This window comes from Phoenix dactylifera, chromosome 18 (assembly GCF_051530095.1).
Source record: "Phoenix dactylifera cultivar Ajwa chromosome 18, Ajwa_hap1_PhDact_Kaust_v1.1, whole genome shotgun sequence".
Lineage (NCBI taxonomy): Eukaryota > Viridiplantae > Streptophyta > Magnoliopsida > Arecales > Arecaceae > Phoenix > Phoenix dactylifera.
The window spans coordinates 16,516,044-16,529,668 of NC_143207.1; the positions used below are offsets into that span (position 1 = coordinate 16,516,044).

Consider the following 13,625-nt stretch of genomic DNA (forward strand, 5'->3'; position numbering starts at 1 on the left):
GTCGCGGGCGTGATCCACACCATCACTGGGGGCTGCTCTCGGCCTGTGAGGAACGCAGGGGGCTCGGTGGAAGCATCAGGGGTGGCCGTCGCGAAGAGGCAGCGGGTCGGAAATGTAATCACTTTTTGTGATGAGGATGTAAAGGGGGTTCAGACCCCCCATGATGATGCCATGGTGATCTCCCTCACTATGGCGAACTATGATGTAAGGCGTGTTCTTGTGGATAGTGGAAGCTCAGCTGATATTTACTGGAGACGCTATCTCGGCCGAAGGTGTCGTTGAGCTGCCTGTGACTGCGGGCGTTGCACCCGCAGAAGCCACGGTGCGGCTCGGGTTCTTGGTCGTCCGTGTTCCCTCGGCCTACAACGCTATCCTCGGACGACCCGGACTGAACGCCCTTCGCGCGGTAGTCTCTACATACCATTTGCTAATGCGGTTCCCCACGGCGGCCGGAATTGGAGAGGTCCGAGGTGACCAACCGACCGCACGGCAATGTTTCCTAGCAACTCTCAAAGGGAAGAAGCCCGTGGAGGCCCTAAGCGTCGAGTCCCTTGACGCCAGAGACGAGGTGGCTTTGCGGCACGGGGAGCCGGCCGAGGGTGTGATCGAAGTTCCCCTTGAGGAGGGTCGCCCGGACCGTACGGTCCGGGTCGGTGCCAACCTCGACTCGGAAGCTCGGCTCAGGTTAGTGGAATTCCTCCGAGCCAATGCTGATGTATTTGCCTGGTCGGCGGCCGATGTACCTGGGATCGACCCGGAGGTCATTTCTCACGCCCTCAACGTCGACCCAACCCACCGACCAGTAAAGCAGAAGAAGAGACACTGTGCCCCGGATCGGATCCGAGTGGTCGACCAGGAGGTAGACAAGCTCTTGGAGGCAGGATTCATAAGGGAGGTCAGCTACCCCGAATGGCTGGCAAATGTCGTACTTGTCCGGAAGGCGAGCGGGAAGTGGAGGATGTGCGTCGACTACACCGACCTGAACAAGGCGTGCCCCAAGGATAGCTTTCCGCTTCCACGGATAGACCAACTGGTCGACGCGACTTCCGGATATCAGCTGCTGTCTTTCATGGACGCCTTCTCCGGCTACAACCAAATAATGATGGCTCCACAGGACGAGGAGAAAACTGCCTTTATAACAGACCGGGGGCTGTACTGTTACAAGGTAATGCCCTTTGGTCTGAAGAATGCTGGCGCCACTTACCAGCGCCTCGTCAACAAAATCTTCAAAGGGCAAATCGGCCGGAACATGGAGGTGTACGTGGACGATATGCTGGTGAAGAGCCGCCATGCCGAACAGCACATCGCGGATCTGGAGGAGATTTTTGCCACCCTGCGGAAGTTTCGCATGAAGCTGAACCCAGCGAAGTGCGCCTTTGGCGCTTCGGCCGGGAGGTTCCTCGGTTTCATTGTCAACCAGCGGGGGATCGAAGCCAACCCTGACAAAATCAAGGCCATCCAAGATATGTCCCCTCCGACCAAAGTGAAGGAGGTTCAGGAGCTCGCTGGAAGGGTCGCCGCGCTCGGACGATTTGTGGCAAAATCGGCCGAACGCTGCCAACCGTTCTTCAAGGTGTTGAAGCGCCCGAAAGACTTCCTTTGGACGGCCGAATGTCAAGTGGCATTCGACCAACTCAAGGAGTACTTGGCGTCTCCTCCCCTGCTGTCCAAGCCGCAAGAGGGGGAGATGCTCTACCTCTATCTGGCGGTCTCCCCAACCGCAGTCAGCGCAGTACTGGTTCGGGAAGAGGCAAAGCTCCAGAAGCCTGTGTACTACATCAGCCGGGTCCTACGGGATGCCGAGACGCGGTATACGAAGGCGGAAAAGATCGCCTTCGCGCTGCTCACCGCGGCCAGGAGGCTTCGCCCCTATTTCCAGGCTCATCCCGTCACCCTCTTGACCGATCAACCACTGCGGCAGATCCTCAGCAATCCTGAGAATGCGGGACGGCTGGTGAAGTGGGCAGTAGAACTTGGTGAGTTCGACATCCGCTACCAGCCCCGACCCGCCATCAAGGCCCAGGTGCTCGCGGACTTCCTCGCTGAGTGCACTGTGCAGGAGGCGGAACCTAGGCCGCCGGAAACACCCAGCCTCGACCTCCCAATCTGGACGCTTCACATTGATGGGTCGTCGAACCCCGAAGGTGGAGGGGCCGGGCTGGTCCTTACCAGTCCCGATGGAGTGATAGCCGAGTATGCCTTGAGGTTCGGATTTCCAGTGACCAACAACGAGGCGGAATACGAGGCCCTAGTCACAGGACTCAAACTCACCAAGGAGCTCGGCATCCGGCGTTTGAAGGTCTTCACCGACTCCCAGCTGGTGGTCGGGCAGGTCCGAGGGGAGTTCGAGGCTCGGAGCCCGACCATGCAGAGCTATGTCTGGAAGGTGCAAGCACTCATTCCCGACCTCGGCAGTGTTGACATTCAGCAGGTCCCGAGAAGCGAAAATGCCAGGGCCGACAGGCTGTCCCGCTTGGTGGGCGCAGACGCGCACAATTTGTCGAGGGCGATCTACCTGGAGACCCTGGATGCCCCGAGCATCGGCGAGGCCGGAGCGGTGATGGCGATTGATCCGGAGCCATCTTGGATGGACCCGCTCGTCGCCTACCTCGCCGAAGGGATCCTCCCAGAGGACGAAGATCAAGCTCGGCGACTCGTCATGAAGTCCGCCCACTACGTATTCTATGAAGGGAGGCTGTATCGGACCTCGTTCACCGCCCCCCTCTTAAGGTGCCTCCGCCCCTCGGAAGCGGCCTACGCCCTCAGCGAAATCCACGAAGGCATCTGCGGATCGCACCTGGGGGCTAGGTCCTTGGCGCATAAGATCATGAGGCAAGGCTATTATTGGCCTACCTTGTTGGAGGACTCAAAGGATCATGTGCGGAAATGCGACGCCTGCCAGCGCCACGCCAACGTCCAGAGAGTCCCTTCTGTCCCCTTGGCACCAATCACTGCACCCTGGCCCTTCGCCCAGTGGGGAATGGACATCCTCGGACCATTCCCCGTCGCTTCAGCTCAGCGGAAATTTTTGATTGTTGCAATCGACTACTTCACCAAGTGGGTGGAGGCAGAGCCGCTGGCCACTATCACGGAGGTGCAAGTCCGGAAGTTCGTGAAGAAGAACATCATTGTCCGATTTGGGGTACCTCGGGTCCTCATCTCGGATAATGGGCGACAGTTTGACAACAAGCATTTCCGTGACTTCTGCGAGGAGTTCGGGATCGAGCATCGGTTCACATCTGTGTCGCATCCCCAAACCAACGGCGAGGCCGAGGTCACAAATCGGACAATCCTCCAAGGAATCAAAGCGCGAATCGGTCGGACGGGGCAAGCTTGGGTCGAAGAACTCGAGAATGTCCTTTGGGCGTATCGGACCACGCATCGGACCCCTACCGGGGAGACGCCTTTCAGCCTAACCTATGGCACGGAAGCCGTTGTCCCCGTGGAGCTCGGACTCCCCTCACCTCGGGTGGCCGCGCACCGACCCGAGGCCAATTCGGAACAACTCCGAGGGAACCTGGATCTCTTGGAAGAAGCGAGGGAAATGGCGCAGGTTCGGATGGCGATGTATCAGCGGAGGGTGGCCCGATATTACAACTCCAAGGTCCGACCGAAGCTTTTCAGAATCGGAGATCTGGTGCTAAGGCGAGCTAAAGCATCTCGACCTGCGGAAGGTGGGAAGCTAGCGCCAAATTGGGAAGGCCCATATAAGGTTCGCTGGGTAAACCGACCTGGCTCCTACCAGCTGGAGGCCCTAGATGGTCGAGAAATTCTAAGGAGCTGGAATTCCGCTAACCTGCGGATGTATTACCAGTAGAACGACGATGCCAGAAAGACAGTTCAAAAATGTATAACGCTTTGCATTTCAATAATTTCTGGTTACAACGGCGTGCTCGTGTGATTACAAGGAATTCCCAGGGGGGAATTAGGGTGTAAAGAAAGTAAAGAAGAGGTGGAGACTCCGAGGAGCTGAAGATCTGGGATCCCGAAACCTCCATCTGAAGCGGTTGCAATCCCGTCGGAAGTGGGTGCTTCCAACCGGAGGCGCCATCGGCGTCTCACGAAAGAGACGAAGAGCCGGCGCGGATGAAGAAGAAGTGGACGAAGGAGAAGTCCACACTGCCTCCAACCGGAGGCGCCATCCACGCCCCACGAAGAGGATGAGGAGCCGCCGCCGACGAAGCTCCCGCTGCCTCCAGAGGAACGCCACCTCCAAGGGATATTCCGGTCCTCCCCAGTGTTAGGGGAGAGAAGGAATACGAGGGGGAAGAGCATATGGAGGCACGGTCCCGGATCAGGCGTCTGGTGCAGAGCTCAATCGGGAGGCTGAACTTCAAGGAGGGGAGATGTGATCCCGGATGAAACGCCTAGAGCGGAGTTCCGCCGGAGAGACCCTCCTTGCTGATCCCAGATGAAACGGCTAGTTGGCTGAAGTCGCGAGGGGCGCGCCTCCCGTTCCTTCGGCAGGAGTCTCTCAGCCATGCGCCAGAGAGAAGGTCCACGATCCATGGCAACTTGAACAGCTCCGGCTTGGCAGGCTCCATCGCACCTGCACCTATATTTATAGCCAAACTGCGGCCCCCCGGTCGTTCCGATACGGGTGGCTCCAATAAATGCGGGCGCATTGAGTCCGGAGCCGATCCGGCTCTCAAGGCGTATCTTCCCGCGATTTCCTAAGCGTCATTCTCCTTAATCGCATTTTTTGTGCAGGACACTCCGGGTGCCCTGTACCCCTAGGTCCACGTATCTCCGCCCGCGCCCAGGCCGCATCCGCCTCGAAGAACGCGCGCATCGCGGCCGCTTAACTGACACTCCTCGCAAGCAGCAACTGGCGATCCGATTTCCCAGGTAACGCATCAATTAGCGTTTAATGCCCTTCTGGTGTTCCCCAGGCAACGCTTGGAGAAGAGGAGAAACACGATCGCAGCTGGCCACGGAGAAACCCCGTCGGGCTGCAAGCGACAGGCGCATGGCCAACGAGCGGAATTTCCCGAGGCACGGCCCTCGGATGCCAGGCTAACCCGATGATCATCCCGGGAGCAGACTAGCCTGAAGCCCCGACCGGTCGCCTTGGCTTGCGCCAGCCTTGGCCGACCAACGAGCGGAATCTCCCGAGGCTCGGCCCTCGGATGCCAGGCTAACCCGATGATCATCCTGGGAGCAGACTAGCCTGAAGCCCCGACCGGTCGCCTTGGCTTGCGCCAGCCTTGGCCGACCAACGAGCGGAATCTCCCGAGGCTCGGCCCTCGGATGCCAGGCTAACCCGATGACCATCCCGGGACCAGACTAGCCTGAAGCCCCGACCGGTCGCCTCGGCTTGCGCCAGCCTTGGCCGACCAACGAGCGGAATCTCCCGAGGCTCGGCCCTCGGATGCCAGGCTAACCCGATGATCATCCCGGGAGCAGACTAGCCTGAAGCCCCGACCGGTCGCCTCGGCTTGCGCCAGCCTTGGCCGACCAACGAGCGGAATCTCCCGAGGCTCGGCCCTCGGATGCCAGGCTAACCCGATGATCATCCCGGGAGCAGACTAGCCTGAAGCCCCGACCGGTCGCCTCGGCTTGCGCCAGCCTTGGCCGACCAACGAGCGGAATCTCCCGAGGCTCGGCCCTCGGATGCCAGGCTAACCCGATGACCATCCCGGGAGCAGACTAGCCTGAAGCCCCGACCGGTCGCCTCGGCTTGCGCCAGCCTTGGCCGACCAACGAGCGGAATCTCCCGAGGCTCGGTCCTCGGATGCCAGGCTAACCCGATGACCATCCCGGGAGCAGACTAGCCTGAAGCCCCGACCGGTCGCCTCGGCTTGCGCCAGCCTTGGTCAACCAACGAGCGGAATCTCCCGAGGCTCGGTCCTCGGATGCCAGGCTAACCCGATGACCATCCCGGGACCAGACTAGCCTGAAGCCCCGACCGGTCGCCTCGGCTTGCGCCAGCTTTGGCCGACCAACGAGCGGAATTTCCTGAGGCCTAACCCTCGGATGCCTGGCTTAGCGCCGGAAGAATTTCCTGAGGCCTAACCCTCGGATGCCTGGCTTAGTACCGGAAGAATTTCCTGAGGCCTAACCCTCGGATGCCTGGCTTAGCGCCGGAAGAATTTTCTGAGGCCTAACCCTCGGATGCCTGGCTTAGTGCCGGAAGAATTTTCTGAGGCCTAACCCTCGGATGCCTGGCTTAGTACCGGAAGAATTTCCTGAGGCCTAACCCTCGGATGCCTGGCTTAGCGCCGGAAGAATTTCCTGAGGCCTAACCCTCGGATGCCTGGCTTAGTACCGGAAGAATTTCCTGAGGCCTAACCCTCGGATGTCTGGCTTAGTGCCGGAAGAATTTCCTGAGGCCTAACCCTCGGATGCCTGGCTTAGCGCCGGAAGAATTTCCTGAGGCCTAACCCTCGGATGCCTGGCTTAGTGCCGGAAGAATTTCCTGAGGCCTAACCCTCGGATGCCTGGCTTAGTGCCGGAAGAATTTCCTGAGGCCTAACCCTCGGATGCCTGGCTTAGCGCCGGAAGAATTTCCTGAGGCCTAACCCTCGGATGCCTGGCTTAGTGCCGGAAGAATTTTCTGAGGCCTAACCCTCGGATGCCTGGCTTAGCGCCGGAAGAATTTTCTGAGGCCTAACCCTCGGATGCCTGGCTTAGGGCCGGAAGAACTTCGAGAGTCAGGAGTCGGCAAGACGCCGCCAAGAGTTAAAAAGAAAAAAAAAGGAGGACGAAAGCGAGATGAAGAAACATTCGACTTGTATTAATTTTCATTGTTTCAGGGCCAAGGCCCATACAATTTGGCAAAATGCCGACATACAAAAAAAGAGGACAACGAAAGGTACAAGAGGTCAGCTTGGAGGAACCCCCGGGTCGGGAGCGTCGGGCTCGTCCGCAGGGGGTAGGGAGGCGGTAGGAGAATCAGCAGGCGATGGCGCCGGAGAGGAGTCGAGAAGGGAAATCCCACTCAGGTCAACTTCGGGGTACTTAGCCGACACCCTTGCCAGGCCCTCCTCGAAGCCTAAGATGAAGGATTCGGACCCCGCGTCCGACGCGTCACGGACGAACTCGTTAGACTGACGATAGGCCCGTACCGCCTCCGACATATCACGGGTGAACTCGGCGGACTGACGATAAGCCTGTACCGCCTGGCGCCCGATCTCCGCACTCTTCTCGGCCAGCGCCGCCTCTGCTCGCTCCGTAATCTGAGCCTTAGCCTCCAAGACCTTCGCCACAATCCGGTCTTCAGCCTCAGAGGAGATCCTCAGCAGATTAGCCTGAGCCTCCTTACGCTCCGCCTCGGCAGCAGTGCGAGCGGCCTCAGCTTCCTCCAGGCGCGAACGGAGCTCTTGGTCGTTCGCGCGGGACCTCTCCAAGGCTGACTCCAATTCGCCCAGTTTGGCTTCAAGAGACCGGGTTCGGTTGCGGGCGCTGTCGGCAGACCGCTGAGCCTTCTCCCACCTCTCTCGATAGTCCGCGACCTTCCGGGACTGCTTTTCAGCTCGTTCCTCCGCCTTCTTAACCCTGCTTTCGAGGCCCGAGGCGACTTTGAGTTGCTCCCGAGCTTCCAACAGTTGCTTCTCGAGGGCGGCGAAGCCGAGTGCCCGCTCTTCGGCCTCCCGGAGCCTCGCCTCGAGGTCCCCGGTCGTCCTGCCCGCCACGGCCTGGCCTCCCTCTTCCACTGCTTTCAGTCGGTCCTCGGCCTTCGCCAGAAGCCCCGCCTGTTCCTTGTAGCACTCCTCTAGACGGATCATGTACTGGGCGAGCTAAGAGATAGGAAAAGTGAGGGCGTCAGGCGGAGAACAACAGAGCTAATAAATGGTGAAAAGCGGCCAGAAGAACACTCACCGACATGAGACAGACACAGCTGGCAGCCCCGACGTCAGAGACCCCCAACTCCCGGACCCGCCGACGGTCCTTCTCCAGCAGCACTGTTTCGATGAGGTTTCGGGCGCCATCGGTAGTGAAGGCCGACCCCGATTTCTCCCCGGAGCCGGATGGTGGTTATGCAGCCTTACCCTTATCCATCGCCTGGGGAAGAGTCCTGCTGATTGTGCTCGGGGCGGGGGTCACTCCAGGAATTGATAGGGCCCCGCTCGGCCGGGGCCTCGGCGCGTCCCTCCTCGGATCATCAGGAGCCGGCTGAGTCGAAGGCCGGACCGGGGACCGATCACGCCCGACCCGTCCGTCTCGAGCGGGCTCGGATGATACCTCCGGAATAGCGGCAGTCTCACCACCGGAGGGCTGATACAGCGTCAGCTGCCGGTCCGTGCCCACGGCGTCTCCCTGATCGGTGGGCCCGGACTCGTCGGTCGGCGTCGGAGGCACCTCCTTGCGGGACTTCTTCGCCGGCGGGGCTCCGCTCGGAGGAGCTCGTTTCCTCCTCCGGACCGCTTCCAGTAGGGACGACCTACCAACAGCCGGTCCCTTGTCCGACCGCATGACGTCGTCAATCTCTGCAACAAGAACGAGATGGTCGAGGGCTGAGAAACCGAAGGAAAGAACGAGACGAAAGAGGAGAAAAGAGTCAAAAAAGAAATGGTGGCGGGCTCACGGTCGGTGGGGACCGAGCTCAGACCGACATTCACCAAGGTATCCTCGGAAATAAGGCGGGCCACCGGGGGGAGCTGGCCCTCGGCAACCAACCCCTTCAAGGCGGCCAAGCCATCGGATTCCTCCCTCGACAGTCTCGATAGGCCGATCGGGGACTTCATCGGCGTCTCCCAGGTCGCCCTGATTTCCCAAGAGGGATCTACATCGATGAAGAAGAAACGCTCCTTCCAGCCGTGAATGGAGGGAGCCTCTTTGACGAGGCCGCACCCTCGCCGCGCCGCAAAGCACCACCACCCTTTGTCCTGGGGGTGGCCACTCAGGCTGTAGAACTCCCAAAAAGCATTCAGAGTGGCGGGAATCTCGTGCATGCGGCAGAGAATCTGGAAGACCGTCAGGGCACGCCACGAGTTCGGCACCAGTTGCGTCGGCGCAACTCTTAAACCCCGGAGTACCTGCACGACTAAGTCCGAAGGGGGAAAGCGGAACCCGGCCTGGAGAATGCCCTCATTGATGGCGATCTTCCCTGGAGGAGGATGGGACATCCTCTCCTCAGGCCCCGGGAGCGTAACGTTGCAGGCCTCGGGAAGGTGGTACCGAGCCACGAGTTTGTCTAAGTCCTCGGCGACCAGCTCCGACTTAATGTGGTCTGCTCTCACTTCGCCCATTCCTAATGGCCAATAAACCTACGGTCAGGACGGGGACAAGAAGGGGGGAAAGACCGGGACGACTGGGGTACACTAGTACAAAAGGAGAAAGTACGAAGAGCCCTAAGTAGAAGAATGGGGTAACTCACCGGAAGAGAAGGAAGAACGGCTCCGAGAGCGTCAAAGGAGAAGCAAGCGAACAGTCCGACGGCAACAACGGCAGCGCAAAGGGGAAACTCGAAAATGTCTGTAAAGAGGAAGACGGACGGGGGAGGGCCCCCGGTTAAATAGGCGGAAAGGCGGGTGATGCCTCGATGACGCCAGAGGACGCCTGGCCGCCGAAGGGTCGCTCGCGCCCCAAAGGCAAATCGACACCATTAAGGAAGGATGTCCGCCGAAATCCTCAGATTGCCAGGTCAGCAACAACCGCCATATGCCATAAAGAAGGCGGGGAGCTCGAAGCGCGCGCGCCTCTCCGAGGGATGGCGGCAATCTCGAAGCATCACTCCCTTCACCCGTTCCCCTTCTGGTTCCAGGCTCGGAAGTGGGGGGCTACTGTTACGGGGGAACTAAGCCGCCATGCTCCACGTGACTGGCATGCGCGCCCATGAAGACTACGGCTGTCCTTTGATCCAGCAATCCGACCCCGAGTCGGACATCTTCGGCTCCACAGCCCGACCTCGAGTCGGCTGCCCTTCGATCCAGCAGTCCGGCCCCGAGTCGGACATCTTCGGCTTCGCAGCCCGACCCCGAGTCGGCTGCCCCTTAATCTAGCAATCCGACCCCAAGTCGGATATCCTCAGCACCGCAGCCCGACCCCGGGTCGGCTGCCCCCTGATCCAGCACTCCGACCCCGAGTCGGAGATCTCTTGATAACGACAGGCTGCTTCCCAGAGGCACGCCGAGGCCTCCTGCTCCACTACTCCCTGCAACGGCTGTATCCGATGCTGTTCCACGATCTCCTGTATCAGCCGTACAAAGCGGAACTCCACTACGCCCTGTCATGGCCGTACCCAGCGCTGCTCCACGACGCCCTGTAACGGCCATGTCAGTGGCCACTCCGTCGCGCCCACGATGACAAACCCCCCTCAGAGACCCCCCAGCCAGGTATATATGCGGCTGGGGGAGAAGGGGGGGTAAGCAATATCTTCCAGAGCACTCTCTTGCTTGCGATTATTATCTCTCCTTCTCCTCCAATCTCCTCTGACTTGATCGTCGGAGGGCCCCCACTACCCCAGTGGTGGTGCGAGGCTTGCTCGCAGGTTCCCCGGTGGAAGGTGGAGCGTAACCAACACCAACCAAGACAACTCAGACGGAACCCCGTTCACACCGCTGTGTCAATCGTTCTCGGTTTGGACCACCAGCAACAGTTTGTGTTACGGGGGGTTCCCCGAATTTAGTCCCACATCGGCTAATCAGCGGGAAGGTCTGTGCCATATAATGGGGGGCTCAATCACCCTTCCCTTAGGAGGTGCCTTTTGTGGGGCAAAACCGTGAGGCGCCGTGAGGAGGGCTCCGGGTACGCTCGACCCCCAAATCGGACCCAAAGCGGACAATACCTTCTGAGGGACATTCTCTCTTCCCTTGCTCGGCTGGTGTGTGGGCTCTGCTGGTGACGGGGTGCAAATCCCGCATCAGATGGCGCTAGAAGGAGGGCCTCGGCCCTCCGCCTATCCAGCAAGGAGCCGACTCGGGCACAGGACCTCCCCGCTGGGGGGGCTGTGTTACGGGGGGTTCCCCGAATTTAGTCCCACATCGGCTAATCAGCGGGAAGGTCTGTGCCATATAATGGGGGGCTCAATCACCCTTCCCTTAGGAGGCGCCTTTTGTGGGGCAAAACCGTGAGGCGCCGTGAGGAGGGCTCCGGGTACGCTCGACCCCCAAATCGGACCCAAAGCGGACAATACCTTCTGAGGGACACTCTCTCTTCCCCTGCTCGGCTGGTGTGTGGGCTCTGCTGGTGACGGGGTGCAAATCCCGCATCACAGGCTATTCACAAGCAGCTTGTGTTCATCTTAGAATTTGGCTTGATAAGGGCTTGCTCAGTAATGAACGAGCTATGCTTGAGCCCAAGATCTGAATTTGAAATATAAACATGTTGAGCTTAAGATTGGCCTAGCTCACTTGAATCTGGCTTAATTAAGCTTGAAATAGAGGTCTCTCTATACATAATGGAAGAGGCTTTTGGAGCTGGACTCCCGTCTTAGTAATTGGACTTTTTTATGTGTAGCTGGACTTTTTATTGGAAGAGTATGTCTTAGAGTCACAATGCAATTAAGAGAGAGAGGGGAGAGGAAAAAGGGGGGGGGGGGGGGGGGGGGAGAAGCCTCCACTATTGATGAAATATCTCAAGTACCCAACCGGAGAGAGAGAGAGAGAGTGCAGACTCATCATGGGACTCTCTCTCTCTATCTCTCTTTTTCTTTTCGTTTCCTTATCCAAGCCATCTATCCAATGTTCTCTTGCCATCTACCTGATGTTCTCTTATCTGAAGTAATCACATGCAGAAAGTTCACTCATAAAGAAATTAAGTCAGATGGATATCACAACTGTCCATGCCTTATGTCACGTGCATCTCATTGCCTGTGAATATTAATGAAATTCATTTTTATTATAAATAATTCATAAATTTAATCATTATTTATTTACTATATTTTATATTTCTTTTCAGTTATTAATGTACTCTTTATTTGCTGGAAATCTAGTAATGTGATGTTAGTCATTAATGAGCATCTCAGTCATTGGATATCAAACTTGTGGCTGGAATGTTTATTTATGTTTCAACTATCAGATGCAGATTTGACACTTAAAGCTAATGAAATAGAAATTTTAATTTTAGGGGAATAATTAGGGAGAAGAGTCCAGCATTAAAGGGTTTGCAGAAGTGGGTTGGGGATTGTGATTTGGGAAAGAATAGGAGGGAGATGCTGGATTATTGGGCTTGGAGGGGAGACTGATGGGAAAAGATTATGATGGGATTAGATTATATTTCCATTATATTTCCATATCTGCTATATATTGTCTTTCATTAGTTTTTGAGAGCCAGAAGATAGGCTGATCTACGTGGAATAGAAAGAAAATCCCGTGAAACCTAACGGGCCTTTTGGGAATAAAAACTGGTATACGGAATATTTCTAGAATGTTTTCGAAATTCAATGCTCATACACAGATAAACATACATATATTTACACACATACATACATGTATGCCTGCATGCATACACAGACATATATTTATATGTATCTGTGCATATATATGTACATTCTTGTTATGAGTTTGCTGAATATATATTAGAAAAATTTATGGTGCTCTTTTTCAATTATTTTGACTAAAGAAGTAGAGTGAGATAATTAATGTGATTATCTCCTTTTTTTTTTTGAGAAGAAGAATAATTAATGTGATTATCATTTTTGAAAATTGCATTGTAAGTGTGATAAAAAAAAGGAGAATATTAATTCTGTTCAAACTTGGATTTCTGTCAATGCAAGCTTTGCAGATAGGTGTAAATTTGCAGTTTCTGAATCATAGCTGCATCATGATTTAGATCTTACCATTTACAAGGCTTTCTTGTAACATTATTCTACTTGCACTTGCAGACGCAAGTTGATTGTGATTTTGGTCAGAACCTGAACTCAAAGGCTTCATCTGCTCCAAGGCTTAGCATGCTGGACTTTCCAGCACTTCCTGTGGCAGAGTCGAAGTATAGTGAAGAAGGTCTTCAACAATCTCAAAACTCATATAGATCTCCTTCCAGTATATCTAGTGGCAATATAGATTTTGCTTCGGCTGTTCGAAAACTCGCTTCCCAGGATTCTGGTCATTGGAAGTATGGTAGAAGTGGTTCTACAGATGGCAGTGTCGGCTCAAGTAGAGATTCACAACTTTTAACCAGCCAAAACAGTGGTAACAGAAAATTGGCTTTTGGAGATAAATTGCGTAATTCTGGTGCATCTCAGGCAGCTCCAGTTTGGCTTGAGACTGGGGAAGCAGTAGGTAATACTCTTGGGGTTTTATCTTTGATTCATTAGGATTTGTTTCCTTTGTCCTTGAACTGGGATATCTATTTCTTATTATATAACACATATTTCTTCTCTGGTAGCTAATATGTATTCAGAATTAAGGGAAGAAGCTCGTGATTTTGCACGCCTTCGAAATGCATGCTTGGAACAGGTAACTTCTTATGGGTGTAATTTGAATGCATGATCATCCAAGTTCATCTGATACATGTTTATCGGTCGACATATTCAGGTTGACACCTTCAGCAAAAAATTGAGTGTATTGGTCTGTTACATCGGATATTGATGTACCGCATCGCTAAAATGCCCCCTTCTTTTTGTCTAAATTTGTTCTCTGTGGCTTCCTTTTCACTTATTCAGTAAATATGTTGTGAGAATTACAAACTTAATGATTATGCTACTGTGAAATGGATCAGCTGTATTTTTAGAATATGATGTT

At 55.7% G+C, this 13,625-nt stretch overlaps 1 protein-coding gene across 3 annotated transcripts in view; it reads left to right on the top strand.

Moving 5' to 3' along the window:
* LOC103703297 (polyadenylate-binding protein-interacting protein 7-like) overlaps positions 1–13,625 on the top strand; it is a 29,282-nt gene that overhangs the window by 10,167 nt on the left and 5,490 nt on the right. For all 3 annotated transcript variants that reach the window (XM_008786109.5, XM_008786110.5, XM_088714123.1), the window contains exons 3-4: positions 12,767–13,163; positions 13,270–13,340. In XM_008786109.5, the coding sequence (XP_008784331.3) occupies positions 12,767–13,163; positions 13,270–13,340 (468 nt within the window). The remainder of the gene's footprint in view (positions 1–12,766; positions 13,164–13,269; positions 13,341–13,625) is intronic.